We start from the raw sequence: 24,878 nt of genomic DNA, 5'->3' as shown, positions 1-24,878 counted from the left end.
TGCAAGCTGGAGTGGTGTGTGTTGATCTTCTTCTTCTCCTTCTTCTTCATCTTCATCATCTTCATCATCTTCTTCTTCTTCTTCTTCTTCTTCTTGGATTTCTGAGCCATTGTTGTAGTAACTTCTGTCTCTCCTCTCTGTAGTAGTAGTAGTAGTAGTAGTAATAGTAGTAGTAGCTTCTCACAGTTATTATTTCTTTATTTTCAAAGAGAGAAATAAGATTGAAACCACTTTTTTTCTGAATTTAACAAAATATCAAAAGTAAGGCAACAATTTAAGATTTATTTTCATTATCAGATATTGAAAATTTGTCTATAAAATCTCAGTAAATAAGGAAAAATACCGACTATAATTTCCCGTTTTTGTTTTTCTATGTCTAACTAACGGTCAAAAACCCAAAGATATTATGTTTACTATAAATAAAAGACAAAGAAAATCAATCGATGCTACAATTTAAATAGTCAGAAGCTGTAAATCTTTGTCAATATAACTTAAAAAATGTAATTATTTATCAAATATCTAAAAATAAGAATGGTTTTAAAGATTTATCAAATATAAAATACAGTAATTGCTGATTTATTTTATTTTATTTTATTTTTATATACTCAATTAATTGATTTAGCTTTAATGAAAAGGTGAATAATTGAATAGTTAGACCTGTGGTTTCAATTTATTTATTAAGTAAAAGTAAACATTTGTATTAAACCATTTTAGCTCAAAGCTCAGCAACTTATGATTTATCTTCATTATCAAATAGATTATTATCTTAATTAATCAATAAAATCTCATTAAATAAGGAAAAATACCCACTACAGTACAATTTCCCATTTTTGTCTTTTTATGTCCGACTGATGGTCAAAAACCTAAAGATAGTATTTACTATAAATAAAAGTACAATTTCCCTCAGTATAAGTTGACATCTTCAACAGTCCAAACCCCCAAAAATATAATATTTAATATCTTTTAATAACACAGATGAAGATGGGAGGCAGTCAGCATGATGAGTGATGATGATTCACACATTTTAACTTCTTTACCTTTTTTTTTTTTTTTTGGCCATATTTATACACCCAAAAAACTCATCATTACAACGGCTCGTTCATTTACTAAACACACTTCTCTCTCTCTAATAAACCAACTCTAGGAAACTCATATTTTAGTAGTTAAACACACACACACACACACACAGTATATTACATCATCAGTGAGTGGAGGCAGTTGGTCCAGCTGGTTTTAAAGATGGACGCCACACAGATGAGAAGAAATGGACGCTTTTATTTAACCCAGCAGGAAATGTAATTAGCGCCGCAGCAACCTCGGGACTCGATAATCTGATTTAACGAGATGACAAACAGGCACCAACAGTCACACTGCAGTTTGTCTGATGCTTTATATAAATAAATCAACAGTCGTCATCCAACATGTCACGTCAGGAAACTGGAACATTTTAGACTTTAATTCTATAAATTGAAAATGATTGTACAGCTGCTCGTGTTTCCATAGTAACCCTCCTGTTGTCCTCAAGTCAAGGAACGAAGGGAGGAAGAAGGAAGGAAAGGACGGAGGAAGAAGGAAGGGAAGAAGGAAGGATGGATAGTGGGAGGAAGGGAGGAAAGAAGGAAGGAGGGGAGGGAGGTAGAAAGGAAAAGAGGAAGGAAGGAAAGAAGGACAGAGGAAAGAAGGAAGGGGGGAAGGTAGGAGGGAGGAAGGAAAGAAGGATAGTGGGAGGAAGGGACGAAAGAAGGAAGGAGGGAGGGAGGTAGAAAGGAAAAGAGGAAGGAAAGAAGGACAGAGGAAAGAAGGAGAGGGGAAGGAAAGAAGGAAGGGGGGGAAGGTAGGAGGAAAGAAGGAAAGTTGGAAGATAGGAAGGAGGAAAGAAAGAAAGGAGGAGGAAGGGAGGAAAGGAGGAATGAAGGAAGGAAGGAAGGAAGAAGGGAAGAAAAGGGGAAGGCGGAAGGAAAGAAGGAAGGAAGGGAGGAAAGAGAGAAGGAGGAAATAAAGAAAGAGAAGGAGGAAGGAAGGGGGGATGGTAGGAGGGAGGAAAGAAAGAGAGGAGGTGGAAGGAAGGAAGGAAGGAAGGAAGGACGGAAAGAAGGAACAGTCAAAAGAGATGGGGTCAATTTGACCCGGGAGGACGACAGGAGGGTTAAACACTGAAGCAAGAACAGGAAGTATTAATATCAGTGTGAAGCCTCGAAGGTTTAGGGGGTTGGTAGTCACACTTTCACACTTTTTACTTTCCTTTTGAATTCCTCGTTAACTCGTTAAGCTGATTGTGTTTAAAAGATGTAGACCATCAAATATGTGGCAATCGTTCTCATCGTGGGGTTGGTTGTTCAAAGGAAAGGAGGAAGGAAGGTAGGAGGGAGGGAGGGAAAAAGGAGGGAGGAAGGAAGGTAGGAGGGAGGAAGGAAGGTAGGAGGGAGGGAGGGAAAAATGAAGGAGGGAGGGAGGAAGAAGGAATGGAGAAGGAAAGAAAGGAGGAGGGAGGGAGGGAGGAAGGGAGGAAGGAAGGTAGGAGGAGGGAGAGAGGAAGGAAGGTAGGAGGAGGGAGAGAGGAAGGAAGGTAGGAGGAGGGTGGGAGGAAGGAAGGTAGGAGGGAGGAAGGAGGGAGGAGGGAGGGAGGGAGAGAGAAAGGAAAAGAGGAAGGAAGGAAGAAAAGTGGATGTAGGAAGGAAAGAAAGAGGGGAGGGAAGAGGAAAGAAGGGAGGGAGGAAAGAAAGAAGGAAGGAGGGAGTGAAGGAAAGAAGGAACAGTCAAAACAGACGGGGTCAATTTGACCCGGGAGGACGACAGGAAGGTTAAATGGCGCCCTCTAGAGGCCGACCTTTTAATCAAGTCAAATGGAAACATCAACATTTTACAGCTGTTTTTACATCATGATTTTTAATTTGAATATTTAAACTTAGAGAAGCAAAACCTCTCAGGATTAAATGTGTAATATTTTATACTTCCAGCTTTTATAAGCAGACAACTTCCTGTCATCACCAGCCTGCACCTCCACGTCTCGTAACAAGAGACATCTCGAGAGACATCAAGAGACATTAAACGTCATCTCACCCAAATTCAGGATCTTTCAGTATTGACACTTTTTAACCCTCCTGTTGTCCTCGAGTCAAGGAAGGAAGGGAGAAAGGAAGCAAAGGAGGAAGGAAGGGAAGAAGGAAGGAAAGGAGGGAGGAAGGAAGAAAGGATGGAAGTAAGGAAGGAGGAAGGAAAGGAGGGGGGAAGGAAGAAAGGATGGAAGTAAGGAAGAAGGAAGGAAAGGAGGGAGAAAGGATGGAAGTAAGGAAGAAGGAAGGATGGAAGTAAGGAAGAAGGAAGGATGGAAGGAAGGAAAGGAGGGAGGATGGAAGGATGGAATTAAGGAAGGATGGAAGGAAGGAAAGGAGGGAGGAAGGAAGAAAGTAAGGAAGAAGGAAGGAAAGGAGGGAGGAAGGATGGAAGTAAGGAAGAAGGAAGGAAAGGAGGTAGGAAGGAAGGAAAGGAGGTAGGAAGGAAGGAAGGAAGAAAGGATGGGAGTAAGGAAGAAGGAAGGAAAGGAGGGAGGAAGAAGGAAGGAAAGGAGGGAGAAAGGAGGAAGGAAGGAAGGAAGGAAGGAAAGGAGGGAGGAAGGAAGGAAGGAAAGGAGGGAGGAAGGAAGGAAAGGATGGAGGAAGGAAGTAAGGAAGAAGGAAGGACTTCCTGTCGTCACCAGCCTGCACCTCCACGTCTCGTAACCTGGTATCTCTCATCACTATAACACCACGATGACATTTTAAAGCTCATTTTTTGGAAGCAGCTGCTGTGTTTGACTTTTATTTTGAAATGCCAGTCGACTTCCTGCCAACCTGAATTATAACCAGCATGTTGACTCCTGCTTGTTTTCTGCTGATGTGGCGTTTTATATACTCACACAACAGATCAACGACGAGGGGTTTTAAGGAGGTTAGATGTTAGACGGAGGATTTGTAGATTTATGAACGGCTCTCTGGTTGAAATGCGGCTTTTTATTTTTTTTTATTTTTTGGTTGTGAACTAACGGCACCAGGTTTGATTAATAACAAGTTTTTTTATGGGATTTTGAGCATTGATTGAGTCTTTTGGACGGCTTTGATGTGTGTAGTGATGGTAGAGCTGCAGCGTGAGTGATTTTCAAAATAAAAGTCTTGTTAGCGGTTTGATTTTTGGTGTCATGTTGTCTTGATTGTGCAGCATGATGGTTTTTATGCTAGCTGCCTGCGTTGGAAATGAAGCGTAGATGATCTTTAGAGCCCAGGGTTAGAGCTTTTAGAGCGAGAGGTGTAGTATGGGTGGGATTGTGAGGTTTTTGGGGGGGGGGGGGGGGGGTGGGGGGGGTTTGTCAGCTGAAGTGGGTTGTGCCTGCTCCTCTTCCAACCGCCCCCCCCTCCCCTCGCCTTCCTTGTTTAACGTGACGGCTGACGTGCCCCCCCCTGTGGGCGTCGTGTCTCTCCTCTTCTCCCCCCCACCCCCCCCCCCACCCCCGCAGGCTTCGAAGGCTGCTCCATGGTGCCGTCCATCTATCCTCTGGAGACGCTGCACAACTCGCTGTCCCTCAAACAGGTCAACGAGTTCCTCACCGCCGTGTGCGAGAGCGCCGGGGATCCGCACACCAGGACGACCAGAGGTGAGAATCAAACGCACACCTCCATGTTTATATATATACTGTAGTGCAGGGGTGTCAAACATGCGGCCCGAGGGCCAGAGCCGGCCCGCCAAGAGGTCCAATACGGCCCAGTTTCCCTTCTTCCTCTTTTCCTTCCTTCCGTCTGTCCTTCCTATCTTTCTACCTTCCTTTCTCCCTGTCTTCTGTTCCTTCCTTCCTTTGTTCCTTCCTTCCTCCCTGTCTTCTGTTCCTTCCTTCCTTTGTTCCTTCCTTCCTCCCTGTCTTCTGTTCCTTCCTTCCTTCCTTCCTTTCTTTCATCTTCCCTTCTTTCCTTCCTTCTTTCCTTCCTTCTTCCCCTCCTCCCTGTCTTCTGTTCCTTCCTTCCTTCCTTCCTTCCGTCTGTCCTTCCTACCTTTCCTCCTCCCTACCTTTCCTCCTCCCTTTCTCCTTGTCTTCTTTTCCTTCCTTCCTTTGATCTGCCCTTCTTCCCTTCCTTCCTTCCTTCTTTCCTTCCTTCCTTCCTTCCTGGAACCAATAAATGTTTGGCTAAAGGATAATTTGATTATCTGCTGATTATTTTCTTGATTATTGGTTAATAGTTTTGTCCCATAAAAAATATCAGGAATCAGTGAAATATTCCAGTCTGGGGATCAGAATAAAAGACAAGAATATTATTTATCATTAATGCCCAAAAAAAGCATCAAATCATCACCTTTGAGAAGCTGAAGCCAGTAAATATTTGGCATTTTTCCTTTAATTTTTCAATTCTTGACCATTATTATATTATCCACTGATTATTTTTCACTGAGTATTTGGTTAATTATTTATCAAAGTGTCAGAAATAAGTTATAATCTTCAAGAGTCACATTTTCAGATGTTTTTTTGTCCGACCAACAGTAGAAGAAACAAGAATATTTATTTTTCATTAATGCCAAAAAAAAAGCGTCAAATCATTAAATATTTGACATTTCTGCTTTGAAAAATTTCCCAAATGATCATTTGATCAGCTGATTATTTTATTAATTAATTTGTGAATCATTTTGTCAATTAAATGTCTGAAATGAGTGAAAATTACAGTCCAACCAACAGTCCAAAAAACAAGAATATTTATTATCATTTAAGCCCAAAAAAAGCTTCAAATCATCAAATATGAGAAGCTGGAACCAGTCATTTATCATCATCATCATCATAATTTAAGTTGACCTGTTGTTGTCTTTGCCCCCTCCTCCCCCCTCCCCCCTCCCCCTCCCTCAGCTCTGTCGGCCATGTTTGACACTCACAACCAGCCTTCGGTGGACTCGTACATCCCTCAGAGAGTCCTCTCCTCCTCCATCTCTCTCAGCAGATCTCGCTCTGACAGACCTCCTTGGTGTGAGTATCGCCGCCTCTCTTGTCTTCACACCACGATTTTGACATTTCCAGGCTGGCGTCTCCTCCCTCCTCTTATCTCACCCCCCCCCCCCCCCCCCCTCTCCCGGCTCCTGACTGTCAGTGGATTATTTATGGAGTACAAGTCGCCCTTCCTGTCGTCCTCCCGGGTCAAATTGACCCCGTCTTTCCTCCCTCCCTCCTTCTCTCTTTCTTTCCTTCCTTCCTTCTTTCCTTCCTCCATCCCCCTTTCTTTCTTCCTTCTGTCCTTCCTTCTCTCTCCCTCCTTCTTTCCTTCCCTCCCTCCTCCCTTTCCTCCCCCTACCTTCCTCCCTTCCTTCCTCTCTTTCTTTCCTCCATCCCACTTTCTTTCTTCCTTCTGCCCTTCCTTCCTCCCTCCCTCCCTTTCCTTCCTCACTCTTACTTTACTCCCCCCTACCTTCCTCATTTCCTTCTTTCTTTCCTTCCTCTTTTCCTTTTTCCCTCCCTCCCTCCTTCCCTCCTTCTTTCCTTCCCTCTCTCCCTCCCCTTCCTTCCTCACTCACTCCTCTCTTACTTTACTCCCCCCTACCTTCCTCACTTCCTTCTTTCTTTCCTCCGTCCTTCCTACCTTCCTTCTTTCTTTCTTTCCTTTCTCCCTCCCTCCATCCCCCTTTCTTTCTTCCTTCTGTCCTTCCTTCCTCTCTCCCTTCCTTCTTTCCTCACTCCCTTCCATCTGTCCTTCCTCCCTCCCTCCTTCTTTCCTTACCTCCCTCCCTCCATCCCCCTTTCTTCCTCCCTTCTGTCCTCCCTTCCTAATCCCTCCCTCCCTTCCTTTCCTTCCTCACTCACTCCTCTCTTACTTTCCTCCCCTTACCTTCCTCTCTACCTTCTTTCCTTCCTTCCTCTTTTCCTTTTTCCCTCCCTCCTTCCTTCCTCCCTTCCTCCCATCCTCCTCTTGACTTGAGGACAACAGGAAGTTTAAACTGTTTCTGCTGCTTGAACCCAAAAAAATGACACAAAAACATTTCAAACTAAACATTTTAACTTCCTGTCTCGTGTCGTCTTCATCGTCTTCATCATCTCATCTTCCTCCTTTTTACAGACAGCAGCGGTCCTTCCAGCACCGTCTCCAGCGCCGGCCCGTCTTCTCCCACCACGGCCGACACTTCGCCTCGCTTCAGCTTCAGCGACAAGATCTCCCTCACGCCTCAGAGCAGCGAGGAAACCCACTCCTCTCAAAACATTTCCGCTCAGCTGACGACGACGGGGGCGGCGGGTTCGCAATCCCTCGACTCCGGTTCGAACCCCTCCGAGCTTCCTCTGACGCCAAATAACTCACCGGAGGACGAGGAGGTGGAGCACCAAGCGGAGAATCAAGACGAGGGGGAGCTGGAGGAGGCGGCGGCGGTGGCGGCGGGTGCGGCGGGTGCGGATCCCTCAGGCGACGATATCCTCGACCCCGGCTTGAGACCCCCGTGCTCCGCCTTAGGTGAGCTCAGCCTGAGTCGGATGGAGGGTTACTGCCTCCCCGGGTCACTTCCTGTCCTGCTGGAGCTCAGGGAGAGCAGCAGCGAGGCGGGCTCCAGCTCCCAGACGCCTCAATCCCCCGAGGGGCCCGACGAGTTCTTCGACACGCAGGAGTCGATGGAGCTGTGGATGGACAGTCCGGAGACGCCGCCGCAGGAGACGACGCCGGACATCGGAGCGACTCATCATCATCATCATCATCAAACCGCCGAGCCGTAAAACGACGTCGGAGACAGACGAGGAGGGAGGAAATGAAACTGAAAGCGACTCTCTCTGCTTCATGACTGCACGTAGAGTAATTATGAAAAGGGCAGCTCGGCTCTGTGTGGGAGAATCATACGACGATGCCAACATACGTACATACATACTGTTAAATGCCTTTTCTTTTCTTTTTTTCTTTTTTTTTCTTCTTTTTTTTTTCTCTCGTTGTCGTGACACACCGGTGAATCCTCTGAGCCTCCTCTGACAGTCCACTGGGTTCAGCTCATCGTTGTAAGGTGAAGCTTTTTATTATATCGTCGAGTTTAAAAAATTTAGATTTAAATTAAAATATAAAAAAAAAAAAAAAAAACCCAGCTCTCTCTCTTCTCTTGTTACTGTCGCTTCATCATCGCTGTTACACAACCTCTCCTCCTTTTTTTTTAAAAAAGCTGCTTTTTTTGTGGTGGGGGGGGGGTGGTTCTTTTTCTTCCCCTCTCCACGTCGACTCGATCCTGACGTACGTACGTGTAAAATGACGTCTGTGTCAAATGTCTAGTTCAGGGGTGTCAAACATGAGGCCCGTGGGCCAGAACCGGCCCGCCTAGGGGTCCAATCCGGCCCACTTTCCTTCCTGTGTTCTTTTCCTTCCTTCAATCTGTCCTTCCTACCTCCCATTCTTCCTTCCTTTCTTCCTTCCATCTGTCCTTCCTCCCTTTCTTCCATCTGTCTTTCCTACCTTTCTTCTTATTTCCTTCCTTTCTTCCTTCCTTCCCTCCCATTCTTCCTTCTGTCCTTCCTCCCTTCCTTCCATCTGTCCTTCCTTTCTTTCTTCCTTCCTTCCATCTATCCTTCCTCCCATTCTTCCTTCCTTCCTTCCTTCCTTCCGTCTGTTCTTCCTCCCATTCTTCCTCCCTTTCTTCCATCTGTCCTTCCTCCCATTCTTCCATCTGTCCTTCCTTCCTTTCTTTCTTCCTCCCATCGATCCTTCCTCCCATTCTTCCACTTGTCCTTCCTTCCTTCCTCCCTTCCGTCCTTCCATCTGTCTTTCCTTCCTTCCTTCCTTCCTTCCATCTATCCTTCCTCCCATTCTTCCTTCCTTCTGTCCTTCCTTCCTCCCACCTCCCTCCCTTTCTTCCATTTGTCCTCCCTTCCGTCCTTCCATCTGTCCTTCCTTCCTTCCTTCCGTTCCTTTCTTCCATTTGTGCTTCCTTCCTTCCTTCCTTCCTTCCCTCCATCTTTTTAATGATCCGGCCCACATGAGATCACATTGCTCTCTATGTGGGTTTGACTCCTCTGGTCTCGTTACACACATCCAGTAAAACACACAGAGCGTCGCTATCGTCTCCGTCTGAGTGTCCGTCTGGTAAATGTTAGACCAATATTTAACTGTTTTTGGTCTCTAATGATAAATGTTCCACTTTTCTTCACACAGGTGGGTTTATAGAAGCAGTGACTATTAACTTTTATAGTAAATGTGCTGCAAAAATACAAAAACTATGAGCTTAAAAAAATAAAAGCTTTAAAAAAATAAAATAAAATAATAATAAGGTGATTTAATTCCTGGTGGTGGTAAATCTTTAATATATATTTCATGCTTTCGAATCATTAATTTTTTTGTTACTGTAAAGATTCTGATTAATGAAGCTTTAAAAAAAGAAAAAAGTGTGTTTATATGTGCGGTGATGCTTTATTTTACAGGTTAAAGGAGCAATTTTCAGATATTTAATAATGAATTTTAAGATATTTTACAGAGCGGATGGAGCAATGTGGTATAAATTATAATAAAAAAAGCTGAAACCTAGCCTCAGGTTAGTTGGTAAGTATCCATTTAATATATTTGGGGTGTTAATTTGTAATTTTTAAAATAAATTATAGTCTTAACAACTCTTTAACTGAAAGAAAATGCTCAGTTATCAGTGTGTAGTTGTAGTTTTATGTGTCAAATTATATATATTATTGTTTTTTTGTTCATTAATCTTGTGAAAGTAGCAGCCGTTTAACTGTTAATTGAGAGTTCTTTTATTTTGAAAGTTCTGTGATTTGGTATCAAAACAGGAAACATGCTCATTAATAAACATTATACTCTTAATTAATTGATAGAACTTTCAAAATAAAAGAACTATGATTTGGTATCAAAACAGGAAACATGCTCATCAATAAACATTATACTCTTAATTAATTGATAGTTATTTTATTTTGAAAGTTCTGTGATTTGGTATCAAAACAGGAAACGTGCTCATTAATAAACATACTATTAATTAATTGATAGATCTTTTATTTTGAAAGTTCTATGATTTGGTATCAAAACAGGAAGAGATTTTAATAAACATTATACTCTTAATATATTTATTTAACACACAAAACTACACTGAAAACTATTTTCTATCAGTTAAATAGTTTAGAGTCTTAATTAATAAAGACTTTTTGCATATTAACATTAACACTTACCTATTAAACCAACTTTTATCTTTTATACCACATTGCACCAGCTTTTTTGTATATATGAATTAATTAATTATATATTAATTATAATATAAATTTTTGTTCATTAATCTTTTGAAAGTAGCAACTGTAATTAACTAACAAACTGTTAATTGAGAGTTCTTTTATTTTGAAAGCTCTGTGATTTGGTATCAAAACAGGAAACTGTTGTGATTAGACATTATAAGAAACACGATGCTCTTAATATATTTATTTAACACATTAAACTACACCATGAAAACTATTTAGTGTTTACCTTCCTGTCGTCCTCCCGGGTCAAATTGACCCCGTCTGTTTTAACTGTTCCTTCTTTCCTCCCTTCCCTCCCTCCCTCCCTCCTTCCTACCTTTCCTTCTTTCCTCCTCCTCTCTTTCTTTCCTCTCCCTACCTTCCTCCCTCCCTCCTTCCTTCCCTCTTTCCTTTCCTCCCTTCCTCCTTTCCTTTTTGCTTTCTCCTTCCTTTCCTTCTTTCTTCCTCCCTTCCTTCCTTCCTTTCCTTCCTCCCTCCTTCTCTCTTTCTTTCCTCCCCCTACCTTCCTCCCTCCCTCCTTCCTTCCCTCTTTTCTTTCCTCCCTTGTTCCTTCTTCCTACCTTCCTTTCATCCTTCCTTCCTTCCTTCCTTTCTTCCTCCCCCCCTTCCTTCCTTCTTTCCTCTCTTCCTTTCTTCTTCTTCCCTTCCTTCCTTGACTCGAGGACAACAGGAGGGTTAGTTAAATAAATATTTAAACTTTTTTTTAATGTAAAATAATCTAAAAATTAACTTATATATCTTCAAATTGCTCCAAAAACTAGTCTAACTAAATTCTATAATGACCTGTAAAATAAAGCGTCACATAATCTGCCTCTAAAATGAAGTTTTAGCTCTTTTTTCTTTTTTTCTATCATCTGTTTCTTTTTGCATATCATCCATCCATCATAATCAGGTGAGAGCTAATCAGGTAATCGGGTAGCAGTCGGGTTTAATCATCGCTGTGAGAGCACAAGCTTCTTTTTTTTCTCTTTTTGTGTGTTTTGTTACAGGATTCAGTGACGTTAAAGACTCGCAGCAGCTTCTTTTTTTTTAGGAGAAACAGGAAATGAGTGAAGGCCTGAAAAAAAGAAAGAAAGAAAGAGAGAGAGAGAGAAAAAGACAATCAGTGGCTCTTCTTGCTCTCCGTCACACGCCAGCGTCCGTCCTGCGTTACATGTTTAATCCGAAATGTTTAAATCTTGCAGGTGTGTGTGTGTGTGTGTGTGTGTGTGTGTGTGTGTGTCCACTGCTTTACTGCCAAAGTCCTTAAAGCCTCGTTAAAGATTTAATATAATCAATAAAAATGATAGAAAAGAAAATTATAAAAGAAAAGAAATATAAAGAGAGAGAGGAAATTATTTATTTTGAAATTTGCATATTAAAAAAAAGGAAGTCGGGTATTTTTAGTACCAACACAGATCAGATATTTAATTGTATCATAGTTAATGTATTTTTTCTTCTTTTCTTTCTTTTTTTGTAAAATCAGCTCATTCTGTTGGGAGAGAAAAAAATAATCTATAAAATAAAATTAAAAAAAAAAAAGCAGCATATCATTTTATCACTGAACAAACATAGAGGGGCATTTTACATTCAATGTGCTTTTATGGTGGTGAGCAGTTATGTAGCAGGTGTGTGTGTGTGTGTGTGTGTGTGTGTGGGGAGACGGGGGTGAGAGAGAGAGGGGGGTCGGGGGTCAGGGGTCAGTGGGGCGGGGGGTCACACACAAGCTTGAGAAGCTATTCAGGTAGATGATGTACGCTGATGTGCAGCCGTGTGTTTCATCAGCGAGATTTCGTGATGTCATGATTTCATGATGTCATGATTTCATGATGTCATGATGTCATGATGTCATTGCGACGTACTGTAGAGGTGAAACTCTGAACCGCCATCCTGTCCGTCTGTGTGTGTACAGATTAAAAGAGAAACTGATATTATCATGTGTGTGTGTCGTTGTCTTCTTCTTCTTGAGTTCACTCTGTTTGTGTTTAAAGGGTCAGTTCACTCCTTTCCTTCCTCCCTTCCTCCCTCCTTTCCTTCCTCCCTTCCTTCTCTCCTTACTTCCTTCCTCTTTTCCTCCTTTCCTTCCTTCCTTCCTTCTTTCCTCCCTCTTTTCCTTCCTCCCTTCCTTCTCTCCTTACTTCCTTCCTCTTTTCCTCCCTCCCTCCTTACTCCTTCCCTTCCCTTCCTTTCTCCCTTCCTTCTCTCCTCCCTTCCTTCCTCTTTTCCTCCCTCCCTCCTTACTCCTTTCCTTACTTCCGTCCTTCCTTCCTCCCTTCCTTCTCTCCTTACTTCCTTCCTCTTTTCCTTAAATGTGCTTTAGTAGTTATTTTTCCTCCTCTGAAGATTGAACCTTCCTGTCGTCCTCCCGGGTCAAATTGACCCCATCTCTCTTGACTTCCTCCATCCTCCCCTTCCTCCTTCCTTCCTCTTTTCCTCCCTCCTTCCCTCCTTACTTCTTTCCTTCCTTTCTTCCTTACTTCCTTCCTCCCTCCCTCCTTACTCCTTCCCTTCCTTCCTTCCTCCCTTCCTTCTCTCCTCCCTTCCTTCGTCTTTTCCTCCCTCCCTCCCTACTCCTTTCCTTCCTTTCCTTCCTTCTTTCCTTCTGTCCTTCCTTCCTCCCTTCCTTCTCTCCTTACTTCCTTCTGCTTTTCCTCCCTCCTTCCCTCCTTACTTCTTTCCTTCCTTTCTTCCTTACTTCCTTACTCCTTCCCTTCCTTCCTCCCTTCCTTCTCTCCTCCCTTCCTTCTTCTTTTCCTCCCTCCCTCCTTACTCCTTTCCTTCCTTCCTTCCTTCCTTCCTTCTTTTCTTCCTTCCTCCCCCTCCTTCCTTCCTTCCTTCCTTCCTCTTTTCTTCCTTACTTCTTTCCTTCCTTTCTTGCTTACTTCCTTCCTCCCTTCCTCCCTTCCTTCTCTCCTCCCTTCCTTCCTCTTTTCCTCCCTCCCTCCTTCCTCCTTTCCTTCCTTCCGTCCTTCCTTCCTCCCTTCCTTCTCTCCTTACTTCCTCTTTTCCTTAAATGTGCTTCAGTAGTTATTTTTCCTCCTCTGAACAAAACAAGGAAACAGTCTTATTACCACATCTGTTGTTCCTGCTGTCCTCCAACCCCCCCCCCCTTCCCCCCTTCTCCCCTCAATCATGTGACTTTAGAGGTGATGTCATTGCTGCATCCATTCAGCAGCTTCTCACAGTGGGGGGGGATTGTTGTCCTGCAGCCTCCAGCGTCCAGCCGGCTCCATCCCTCCCGAGTCCCGACACAGTATCAGCTTCACAAAGACCACCAGACCAGAACAGTGTCTCCTCCTCTCCTCTTCTCCACCTGACGGACCGACACAGCCAATCAGCCTTTCTTCCTTACTTCCTTAATTCCTTCCTCCCTCCCTCTTTACTCCTTCCCTTCCCTTCTTTCCTCCCTTCCTTCTCTCGTCCTTTACTTCCTCTTTTCCTCCCTTCCTTCCTTACTCCTTTCCTTCCTTCCTTACTCCTTTTCTTCCTTCCTTCCTTCCGTCTTTCCTTCCTTCCTCTTTTCCTCCCTCCTTCCCTCCTTACTTCTTTCCTTCCTTTCTTACTCCTTTCCTTCCTTCCTTACTCCTTTCCTTCCTTCCTCCTTTCTTTCCTTCCGTCCTTCCTTCCTCCCTTCCTTCCCTCCTTACTTCTTTCCTTCCTTTCTTCCTTCCTAACTTCCTCCCTCCCTCCTTACTCCTTCCCTTCCTTCCTCCCTTCCTTTTATCCTCCCTTCCTTCCTCTTTTCCTCCCTCCCTCCTTACGCCTTTCCTTCCTTCCTTCCTTCTTTCCTTCTGTCCTTCTTTCCTCCCTTCCTTCTCTCCTTCCCTCCTTCCTCCCTTCCTTCTCTCCTTACTTCCTTCCTCTTTTTCTCCCTCCTTCCCTTCCTTCTCCCTTCCTTCTATCCTCCCTTCCTTCCTTCCTTTTGTCCTCCCTCCCTCCGTACTCCTTTCCTTCCTTCCTTACTCTTTTCCTTCCTTCCATCTTTCTTTCCTCTCTTCCTTCTCTCCTTACTTCCTTCCTCTTTTCCTTATATGTGCTTTAGTAGTTACCCCCCCTTTCCCCTTTCCCCTCAATCATGTGACTTTAGAGGTGATGTCATTGCTGCATCCATTCAGCAGCTTCTCACAGTGGGGGGGGATTGTCCTCCAGCCTCCAGGGTCCAGCCGGCTCCATCCCTCCTCAGTCCCGACACAGTATCAGCTTCACAAAGACCACCAGACCAGAACAGTGTCTCCTCCTCTCCTCTTCTCCACCTGACGGACCGACACAGCCAATCACTGCCTGTCTCTGTTTGTCTGGTTCTGCATGACAAACAGCTCATATCGGCCCGTAGCGAGGCCTCTCCATGCCTCCAGAACAAAGGATACACTGTTCCTCTGTCTGGACTCCTCTGTGGGTTTCAGTGCCCCCCCCACAGTTGGATTACATCATCTTTACACCCCTAAAAGCAGCGAGGGAAGAAAACTAGGCTCAGATCATCGGTTCCCAACTTTGTGGCTCAGGATGATTAATCGGAGGGAACGTGAGATGATTAACAAGTCAGGGAAGAAGGAGACAGTATAGCAGTGTGCTCTAGGGAGGAAATGTGAGTCTGACAGACGCTCATAGTCTCCAGATTAAGGATGGGGAGTGGTACTCGATACTTTTAAGGTATCGAGTGAAATAAATCAATACCAAGTAGTATCTTTTTTTGTGTTAGTTTGTTTTTGTTGTTTATCCACTTTTCTTTTTTTTTTCTTTTTTTAATTAATTCATTTATTTAGATTTTTTTTTTAAGTATTATTATTATTATTATTATTTTATTATTATTATTTGATTATTATTTATTTTATTATTATTATTATTTTATTATTATTTATTTTATTATTATTATTTTTATTATTATTATTTTTATTATTTATTGTATTATTATTATTATTTTATTATTTATTTTATTTTATTATTATATTTTTCTAATTTATTCTTGGTTAATCTAAATAACTTTATTTTATTTATTTAGTGATTTTTTTATATTATTTATTTATTTATTTATTTTTTTAATTATTATTTTTTATTTTTTCTAATTTATTCTTGGTTAATCTAAAAATCAATAAAAAATAAGATGTAAAAAAAAAAGTATTATCGAAACGTCTGCTGTCAAACAATACCTGCCATCGATCCTTTTTGCACACAGAACTAAAATAATATACACATACATGAGTTTATATAAGTGTATGTGATGTATCTGTTGATTCTGAGCATTTTGTTTTTATTGAATATTAATATGAAGACTTTAAAATGCATTTGTGCAAAAATTGAATCATTTAGATGTGGAGGCATTTAATGCTTCTAATCACATGATGGGTACCGAATGAAGTAATCAGTTGGTTTTAGTATCACTTTAACCTTCCTGTCGTCCTCCCGGGTCAAATTGACCCCATCTCTCTTTTGACTGTTCCTTCCTCCCTCCTTACTTCCTTCCTTCCTTCTCTCCTAAATTTCTTCCTCCTTTCCTCCCTCCCTCCTTACTCTTTTCCTTCCTTCCTTCCTTCCTTCCTTCCTTCCTTCCTTCCTTCTCTCCTAAATTCCTTCCTCTTTTCATCCTTACTCCTTTTCATCCTTCCTCCTTTCCTCCCTCCCTCCCTCCTTACTCCTTTCCTTCCTTCCTCCTGTCCTTCCTTCTGTCCTTCCTTGACCTGAGGACAACAGGAGGGTTAAGGGTGCTTGGATTGGTGCTGGTATTGTAATTTCTTAAATGACACCCAGCCCTAGTCCAGAGGAGGAAGTTTACAGACTTCAATAATCTCCTGCTTTTTCCTTTAGTGCCACCAGAAGCTTCACATTTTGGGTTTTTCTAGGATCTATTATATATATATATTCTTTTAGGGTGACTATTTTAACATCAGTCCAGGGACAGCAGATGTAAAATAGCCTTTTGGCTAATTCTGGCATATTTACTTTTTTTTTTTTTTTTAATTTTATTAACGTGCATTGTCCCTGATTTCTAAACCTTTAAATAAATAAAATAAAATAAATAAATCAGTGGATGGATTGCCAGGAAATTTGATACAGATATTTATGTTGCCCAGGAGATGAATCCTAATGGCTTTATTGATTCTCTTTTTTAAATAATATATGCAGTTTTTATACAGGCAGATGTCTGTTGTCAGTTTCTTTTTCTCCCTCGGCCCATAGACTTTACATTGTGATGATGTCTCAGATTTTTAAGTCACTTTTCTCAGCTCGAGGAAAAAGAGAAAAGAACAGCAAAGAGCAAAGGAGGAAGGGAGGAAGAATGAAGGGAAGGAGGAAGGGAGGAAGGAAGGAAGGAAGGGAGGAAGAAGAAAGGATGGACAAGAGGGAGGAAGAATGAAGAAAAGGACGAAGGGAGGAGGGGGGAAGAAGGATGGAAAGGAGGAAGGAAGGAAGGGAGGGAGGATGAAGGAAGGGAGGGAGGAAGGAAGGGAGGGAGGATGAATGAAGGAAAGGAGGAAGGGAGGAAGAGGGATGGAAAGGAGGAAGAGGGATGGAAAGGAGAAAGGGAGGAAGGAAGGAAGGGAGGAGGAAGAAAGAAGGAAGGACAGACAAAAAGGAAGAAGGAAGGACGGAAGGAAGGAAGGGAGGAAGAAGGAAGGACAGGAGGGAGGAAGGAAGGAAGGGAGGAAGAATGAAGAAAGGAAAGGAGGAAGGAAGGCAGGAGGAAGAAAGAAGGAAGGAAAGGAGAAAGGAGGAAGGAAGGGAGGAGGAAGAAAGAAGGAAGGAAGGAAGGAAGGAAGGAACTGGAATATCAATAATATTCATCACTTTAATCATAAAACACAAAAAGAAGACGGAGACATTTCTTTTTCTTCAGTAAATGATGTTTTATTGGTCGTCACCACACTTTTTCCCTTTTTAACAATAAATCTGTTTTCTATTTTTTTACCTTTTTAAGCGTTTTAAAGAGAGATAAAGAGAATATTGCACTTAAAAACAAAGAGATGAAAGTAGAGCCATGAAGCAGGAAAGAAGGAGGAGGAGGAGGAGGAAAAAAAAAAAAAAAGAAACAATCACAAGGCTTTTTCTTTACAGCACAACACGGCCAGGTTACATGTTTGCCTCCTCAGTACCGAGCGGACAGCCTATAGCTTCTTAAATATACTTATTTTTTTTTAAAATAGCATTTCTATGTTAAGTCGTCAGTTTTTTTTCTTTTTCAGCTATTACAATACAAGAGAAACTCAAAAGAGGTACACATGCACGTACAAGCAGGGCTCACTGGAAACCGAAACAGTCTTATGATGATTTGTTTCACGGCAGGATTCAGACTTTTTTTTTTATATATATATATTCTTTTACTTTTTTTTTTTTTTATTTTATTTTGCACAATACGAAAATGTAGCAGTTATTATGTGTGTGTGTGTGTGTGTGTGTGTGTGTGTGTGTGTGTGTGTGTGTGGAAAAAAGTGTGAGTAATAGGAAATCCTCTATAGATAAAAATGTATTGACATGAGTGAGCTGAGTCTCTCATGTCTGGCAGTCTCTATGTCATTGTGATGATGTCATTACGATGATGTCATTACGATGATGTCATTATTAGCCTTTTAAAGTGATTGCAGTATTAAGTATTAAGGAATGCAGAGTAACATTGTCATTAAGTTGTTTAAACGACTTGTCGGACAGCACGGTGGGGTTAACTCACTCTGGCATCAAGGTTAACCCTGTTTTTGATCGAAGAAGCCGTTAATTGATCTTTTTTTTTTTTTTTTTTTTAATTAACGATAACGAGGCAGGAATTAGAAACTTCAACTTCACCTCAACATCAATATCGTATCAATGTGGCAGGTATAATTTCTTTATATTGATCATTTTGTGACACCTGCAGACAAGAAATCATGACGTTTAAAACTTGTATCCTGTGCAGGCGACTGTAGTAAGGACAGAGTAACCGATGAGTCAGATGTACCACGGTAACCAAGGCAACCAGGAGACAGCAAAAAACTTTGTATCCTGTCGTACACTTTATAAGTTGACTTAAAAACTGCCCTGCAACTTGAGTCATGGTGTATCGCAGGCTACAGCAGTAAGGACAGAGTAACCGATGACTCAGATGTACCATATGATGCACGGTAACCATGGCAACCAGGAGACCGAAAAAAACTTGTATCCTGTCATCCAAATCTGCACACTTTACTTTAAGTTGACTTAAAAACTGCCCTGCAACTGAGTCATGGTGTATTTGCAGGCTACAGCAGTACGGACGGAGTAACCGATGAGTCAGATGTACCATATGATGCACGGTAACCAAGGCAACCAGGAGACCGAAAAACTTGTATCCTGTCACTTTAAGTTGACTTAAAAACTGCCCTTGTAACTGAGTCGTGGTGTATATCGCAGGCTACAGCAATAAGGACAGAGTAACCGATGAGTCAGATGTACCATATGATGCACAGTAACCACGGCAACCAGGAGACCGAAAAACTTGTATCCTGTCACTTTAAGTTGACTTAAAAACTGCCCTGCAACTTGAGACGTGGTGTATATCGCAGGCTACAGCAATAAGGTAACCGATGAGTCAGATGTACCATATGATGCACGGTAACCAAGGCAACCAGGAGACCGAAAGAGAGTCCCCCTCAGGTGGAGAAGGTAAAGGTAATCTGCATCTTCACATTCAAATCATCTAGAGCCGCTGAGGTTTTTTGGGGGCTCGGCTCTCCTGCAGCCCTACGCCTTTAAATTTTTTTTTTTTTAAAGAGCCACCTCCTTCATGTGCATGCATCTGTTGTTCATGCATCACTAGATGTGTTCATATATTAATATACAGAGGATTAATCTTTTATTTTTTTAAATTGTGGTTCATAAAATAGCAACCCTGATGAAGCTTATTGGTCCGCTAATTTGTTTAGTTGGTTTTTTTGTTCCTGGTTAAAATCCTATCAAATTACTTTTAAAACTTATCAAAATATAAAAATCATCAATATCAAAGTAAAACACATCTACATGTAAAATATTAAGTTAATAAAGTGTTTAAATATAGAAAGAAATTAAGTTAAATTAAGCAGATTTTAAGAAAGCGATGCAAAAAAAAAAAATTGAGGTGATTGTGGCTTTAAACTATTTTTTGCAAATTCAAATAAAAACAAAAAGAAAACCTTAAAATAATGAAAAGGGGGAGAAAAAATAAGCATGAGATTCGAGTTCGAGTGCAAATACTAGAAACTGCTAAAATTTTTGAGAACAGCAAAAAAGCCGCTTTTTAAGTTTTTGCACACTTGGTTGCTGTTTGTGCTTCTTTCGAGTGGCAGCTCCGGGAAATGAAACATACTGGTGCTTTAAAAAGTGCTGTTTTTTTCTTTTTTAATGCTCAATATGTACAACTCAGACCTTTTTTTTCTCAATTTTCTTTTTCTCTTTTGTGCACTGACCTCACACCTCACGCCTCACCTATCTACGGAAGCGTGTTGCATTCACTTGACTAAAGAAAAAATCTGTTTTTTCTGAGTAATTTATTTTTTGGTTGGTTTTTCGAGGTAATTATTTCGGTTTTTCTGAGTATTTTTTTTTCTGTTTTCCAGAGTAATTTATTTTTATGCTTGGGTTTTTCGGGGGAATTTTTTTCTGATTGTCTGAGTAATTTCATTCTTGGGCATCCAAAACAGTGGACTCATTCGCTCTTTATTGAGAGCTCGATGTAATGGAAGCAAACATGACCTGCTTTTTTAGTTTGATCTGGGTTTAAGACACTGGGAGATTATCCTGTCTTTAAGTCATATAGATGATATATTACTATTATGATTATATATCTTTCTCCCTCTTTGCCTTATGTGCGGAGCAGGACTCACCATAGATGGGAGTCATTGAGTAACTTGCAGGTTGGCTGTTCTCGCGAGATTTTGAAGTATCTCGATAATTCAGAGAAAATAATTACCCCGAAAAACAGAAAAATAATAATTACCCCGAAAAACAGGAAAAATTACTCCAAAAAACAGAAATAATAAATTACTCAGAAAAATCGGATTTTTTTTTATTCAAGTGAATGCACCACGCTTCCGTACCTCTCACCTCTGACGTCACCCATTAAAAACCTCTCATATCACAACCACAGAGGAGACCAGCTCGCCGAAGAAGAAGCCTCTTGCCACAAAGCCGCTAGATGTATATACTTGCACGCCGGCATACATTAAAATCTCAACGACGGACGGACGGGGGGGTCGGAGGGGGGGCGACGAGGGGGGGGGGGGGCACGACACATATTTCATTTCTCCTTTCCCAGCACAGCAGGACAGAAAGGCACATGTGGGTGACAGTCTAACCTCATCAAACCAGAACCAGCCCCACATCTTGTTCACCAAGCAAATCTCATCAAAGCAATCTCTCCCTCGCAGCCACATGTTCCTCTCATCATCATCATCATCATCATCTTCATCATTATTATTATTATTATTATTACTGTAGTAGTGGAATACATTCTTCGTTCTTTGACACAGCTTTTTGTATATAAAGACGCAGCAACTGATGCAAGGTTGTTGTTTTTTTTAAATCTACTTCCCTCCTTCGTATAATGAGCTCTGAACATAAAGATATAAACAGGTTTAATGCTCCAGTTTTTTTTTTTTTTTTTTTTTTTTGTATGTGTGTTTTTTAGTTTTTTAGCAGCATCGTCGCCTCTGTCTGCAGTTCTCCTCGTGAGTCTCATCTTTAACGATAGTATGAAAAAACACATCAAACGGCTACAGAAACGATTAACGAGAGAAATGAACCGTCTAATTTTCACCGTAGGAAATAATAACAGCCACTGAGAAAGTCTTACTTGTAACGAGTGATTTTTTTTTAACCGTAGAAATATCATATTTCACTACAATATAAGGCTGCTCAATTAATCGAAATTTGATCGTGATTACGATTTAGGGGCCAAACGATCTCAAAACTATTTAAAAAATCGAGAGGAAACGATTTTTAATAATAATAATGAGATAGCGCTCAATAAGAAAGGTTTTATTTTGAAAAGCTTAGACAGGAAGTCGCCGCAGCTCCATAAACAGAAGCTGAAACAAACAGTGAAATGTTTTAACTGTAAATTAAAGTGCAGAGTTTCCAGCCTGCGTCAGACGATGCACTTTATTTTGAAAAGCTTAGACAGGAAGTGGCTGCAGCTCCGTTAGTTTGACAGAAGCTGAAACACACAGCGAAATGTTTAAACTGTAAATAAAAGTGCAGAGTTTCCAGCCTGCGTCAGACGATGCTGAGTTTACTGACTAATTATTAAAAACCAGGAAGTGATGTGTGAACTGTCGTCATGGTAACCAGCTCACTCACTAATATCTCTGCAAAAGGCTGCTGCTTGGAGAGAAAATCCATTAAGCTGAATGTAAAAACAAAATCGTTTTAATAATTTCAATTTTGACCCAAATAATCGTGATTATGATTTTTTTCCCATAATCGAGCAGCCCTAATCTACAATACAGATTTTTTTAGATCCCTACGCTACGGCAAATATACTCAAAAAGACATCTTTGAATGTTTTTTCTCATCTCACTATGTCAGCAGGGAGGCACGAAGTTCAACACCGGGTCATTGGTTGTAGAGGAGAGACGGAAAAAGGAGGAAAAGTGGAAGAAAAGGAAAGTAAAACTATATTGATTTTATTTTATATATGAGGAAAATATTTGACTTTGATCAGCTGTAGTGTGAAATGATGACAGAGTTTGTTAAGCTGGCTTTAAGGTGCGTGAACTTGTGCTTTTTTTAAAAAATTGAAGTCAATTATGGCGCTTTTCCACACTACACAGTTCCAGCACGACTCGGCTCGCCTCGACTCGGCTCGGTTCCAGGAACGACCTTTTCCATTACAAAAAGGTACCTACTCAACGTGGGGCGGGGTCGTCATAGCAACGGCTCCGCGAAACTGCCGCGACTTCGTTTTATACGCGACACAAACACATAAACAATGGAGGACATGGAGGCGATGGTGTACTTGCTGCTGTATGTGGCTTTCTGTCACACACAAAGCAAAGAGAAGAGAAACCGAATCGCTGTAACGCTGCTGTTGGGATTTAAAAATGGCGGGTTTGATTCTTGTGTGGGACGTCAAGCTCATGACTCTTCCAGCAACGGCAACTCTTCTGTTGACGTCACATTTAGTATCGGCTCGGCTCGCTTGGAACCTCAGCAGAGCAGGTACTAAAAAAGTAGCAGGTACTATCTCTAGTGGAAACGCAAAAAAACCTGAGTCGAGTCGAGTCGTGCTGGAACTGTGTAGTGGAAAAGCTCCAATAGAAGCATCAGCATTCAAATTTTAGGTTGTGTTTTTTTTTTTTGGCCATTGTATTACAGGGTTTGTAAAATAATAATAATAATAATAATACATTTAAAAAAAAAACAAGTTAAAGTTAAAAGACAGAAACAACTGCACTCGCCCTTTCACAGGACTGAGTATTAATCATGTAGCATCGAGGAGGAGGAAGAGGAGGAGGAAGAGGAGGAACAGGAAGTAGTAGTTGGTTAGAAATCTACTAAATGGTGATAAAGCCACGACGATAAAGCTTGAATAAAAATCTAGGAGAAAAAAAAAAAGAATAGACAGTTATCCAGATCTGTCTCTTTTTTTGTGTGTTTCGCTGAGACAGATTTGGATATCAGGCTATCGAGAAGGAGCAATTTAAAAAAAAACAAGGGAGGAGAAAGAGAGGAAACAGAGAGGAAACAGAGAGGAAACAGAGAAAGGAAAAGGAGGAGGGTCTTAAAACTCGATCTTGCAGGCGGGGAAGGACTCGTCCTGCATGACGACGGTGCTGCTGGACGCCAGGACCATGATGTTGAGCTCCTGCTGCTTCTCGTGCGTCTGCTGGTACCACTCGCGGGTCACCTCCGTGTCGTGGGTGGGGATCAGCGTCACCTAAGGGAGAAGACGGGAAGATGGAGAGATGGAGATAAGGGTGAGACTTAAGGGTAATAAACAGATTTGATGTTGCTTATCGTTTATATGCAGATGATTTACTGATCTACTTTTGGGTTAGGGTTAGGGTTCTTTCCTTCCTCCATCCCCCTTTCTTCCTTCCCTTCTTCCTTCCTTCCTCCCTTCCTTCCTTCCATTCTTTCCTTCCCTTCCTTCCTTTCCTTTCCTTCCTCCTGCTTATCGTTTATATGCAGATGATTTACTGATCTACCTTTGGGCTTATTAGACTGTTTGACTGTTCCTTCTTTCCTTCCTCCATCCCCCTTTCATCCTTCCCTTCTTCCTTCCTTTCCTTTCCTTCCTCCCTTCCTCCCTCCTTCCTTCCTTCCTTCCTTCCTTCCTTCTGTCCTTCCTCCATCCCCCTTTATGTCCTTCTTTCCTTCCTTCCTTCCTCCCTTCCTTCCTTTCCTCCCCATTACCTTCCTCCCTTCCTTCTTCCCTGTCGTTCTTTCTTTCCTTCCTTCCTTCCTTCCTTCCCTTCCTTCTTCCCTTCCTTCCTTCCCTCCTTCCTTCCCTGCTTTCCTTTTTTCCTCCCTTTTTTCCTCCCTTCCTTCCTCCCTCCTTTCCGTCCTTCCTCCTTTCCTTTTTTCCTTCTTCCTTTCCTTCCTTCTTCCTCCCTTCCATACTTCCTTCCTCCCTTCCATACTTCCTTCCTCCCTCCCTCCTTTCCCTCCTTCCTTCCCTGCTTTCCTTTTTTCCTCCCTCCTTTCCTCCCTTCCTTCCTCCCTCATTTCCTTCCTTCCTCCTTCCTCCTTTAGTTTTTTCCTTCCTCCTTCCCTTCCCTCCTTCCTCCTTTCCTTCCATCCTCCTCCCTCTCTTCCTTGACTTGAGGACAACAGGAGGGTTAAAGCTATTAAAAACTGGACAGAAGCGAATCATCTTCAGCTCAGTGCTGTGCAGACTGAGGTTGTGACTTTTGCACCAGAGAAAATCGTCCCTGTGATCATTAATTATTTGGAAACTCTTTCCTGTGCTGCCTAATCCAGTCTGCATAATTCAGGGTCATCGTTCAACACCGATGTTAAACTGCTGACCACATCCTGTTTTTTTTCAAATGAACGAGGAACTGCTTGTATCCTTTTATCGCTGTTGTAATGAGAGCATGCTGACAGACGGCATGCTGGTGTGGTTTTCCAGCTGCCGACAGGAAAGCTCTTCGGAGGGTCGTCAAGTCAGCTAAAAACATCATTGGAACAAAGCTAGCAGCACTCGAAGACTTGCACAAAATCCGCTTTTTTCATAAGGTCACAAACATAATAAAGAACTCTCCTGTAGATCTCGTATTTCCACTTTTTATCCAAGTGCCGTTAAAATCATTAATTCATCAAATGTGCAATAGTGCATGCTGTATGTACTGTATGCAATTAAGTTTCAACTTCCCAACTTCAAATTCGCTCAGAAACATCTTGAGACATGAGGAGATGAAAAGTTATCAAAAGCTCCCCCCCCCCCCCCCCCCGTCATTCCTGGTTGTCATGGCAACGCAGCGAATTTTGATGTGTCTCGCCATGACATTTCAAACCCTCATAACTTGACTCCACATGCTCTGAGCTTTTCCAAATTTCAGATGCTCGTTCGGCGTCCTGGTCTGAACACAGTCTCATATTTAGTGACAGTCATAGTGCCACCTACTGGCAACAGGAAGTCACTTGCGTCATTCTTTCACAAATTACTCCCATAATCTTAAGTATTTACAGCTGACATTCACTCAGCTGAGACATAAGACCAGTTATCAGAATCTTTTTTATGACTTCTTCCTGTTGGGCGTGGCTGTGCGGACAATTTCGA

General features: G+C 41.8%; 2 protein-coding genes across 2 annotated transcripts in view; one reads left to right on the top strand and one right to left on the bottom strand.

Annotated features, from left to right (window-relative positions):
• Nucleotides 1–8,048, top strand: part of ppip5k1a (diphosphoinositol pentakisphosphate kinase 1a) — a 36,971-nt gene extending 28,923 nt beyond the window's left edge. The window contains 4 exon segments of the mRNA XM_053324551.1: nucleotides 4,195–4,201; nucleotides 4,490–4,627; nucleotides 5,861–5,977; nucleotides 7,059–8,048. Of these exon segments, the coding sequence (XP_053180526.1) occupies nucleotides 4,195–4,201; nucleotides 4,490–4,627; nucleotides 5,861–5,977; nucleotides 7,059–7,702 (906 nt within the window). The 3' untranslated portion in view covers nucleotides 7,703–8,048.
• A 14,826-nt stretch (nucleotides 8,049–22,874) lies between these two features.
• Nucleotides 22,875–24,878, bottom strand: part of map1aa (microtubule-associated protein 1Aa) — a 92,109-nt gene continuing 90,105 nt past the window's right edge. Inside the window, exon 8 of the mRNA XM_053343407.1 lies at nucleotides 22,875–23,030. Coding sequence (XP_053199382.1) covers nucleotides 22,875–23,030 — 156 coding nt within the window. The remainder of the gene's footprint in view (nucleotides 23,031–24,878) is intronic.

The sequence above is a fragment of the Scomber japonicus genome, chromosome 1 (assembly GCF_027409825.1).
Source record: "Scomber japonicus isolate fScoJap1 chromosome 1, fScoJap1.pri, whole genome shotgun sequence".
Classification (NCBI taxonomy): domain Eukaryota; kingdom Metazoa; phylum Chordata; class Actinopteri; order Scombriformes; family Scombridae; genus Scomber; species Scomber japonicus.
This window is presented reverse-complemented; position numbering and strand designations above follow the sequence as displayed.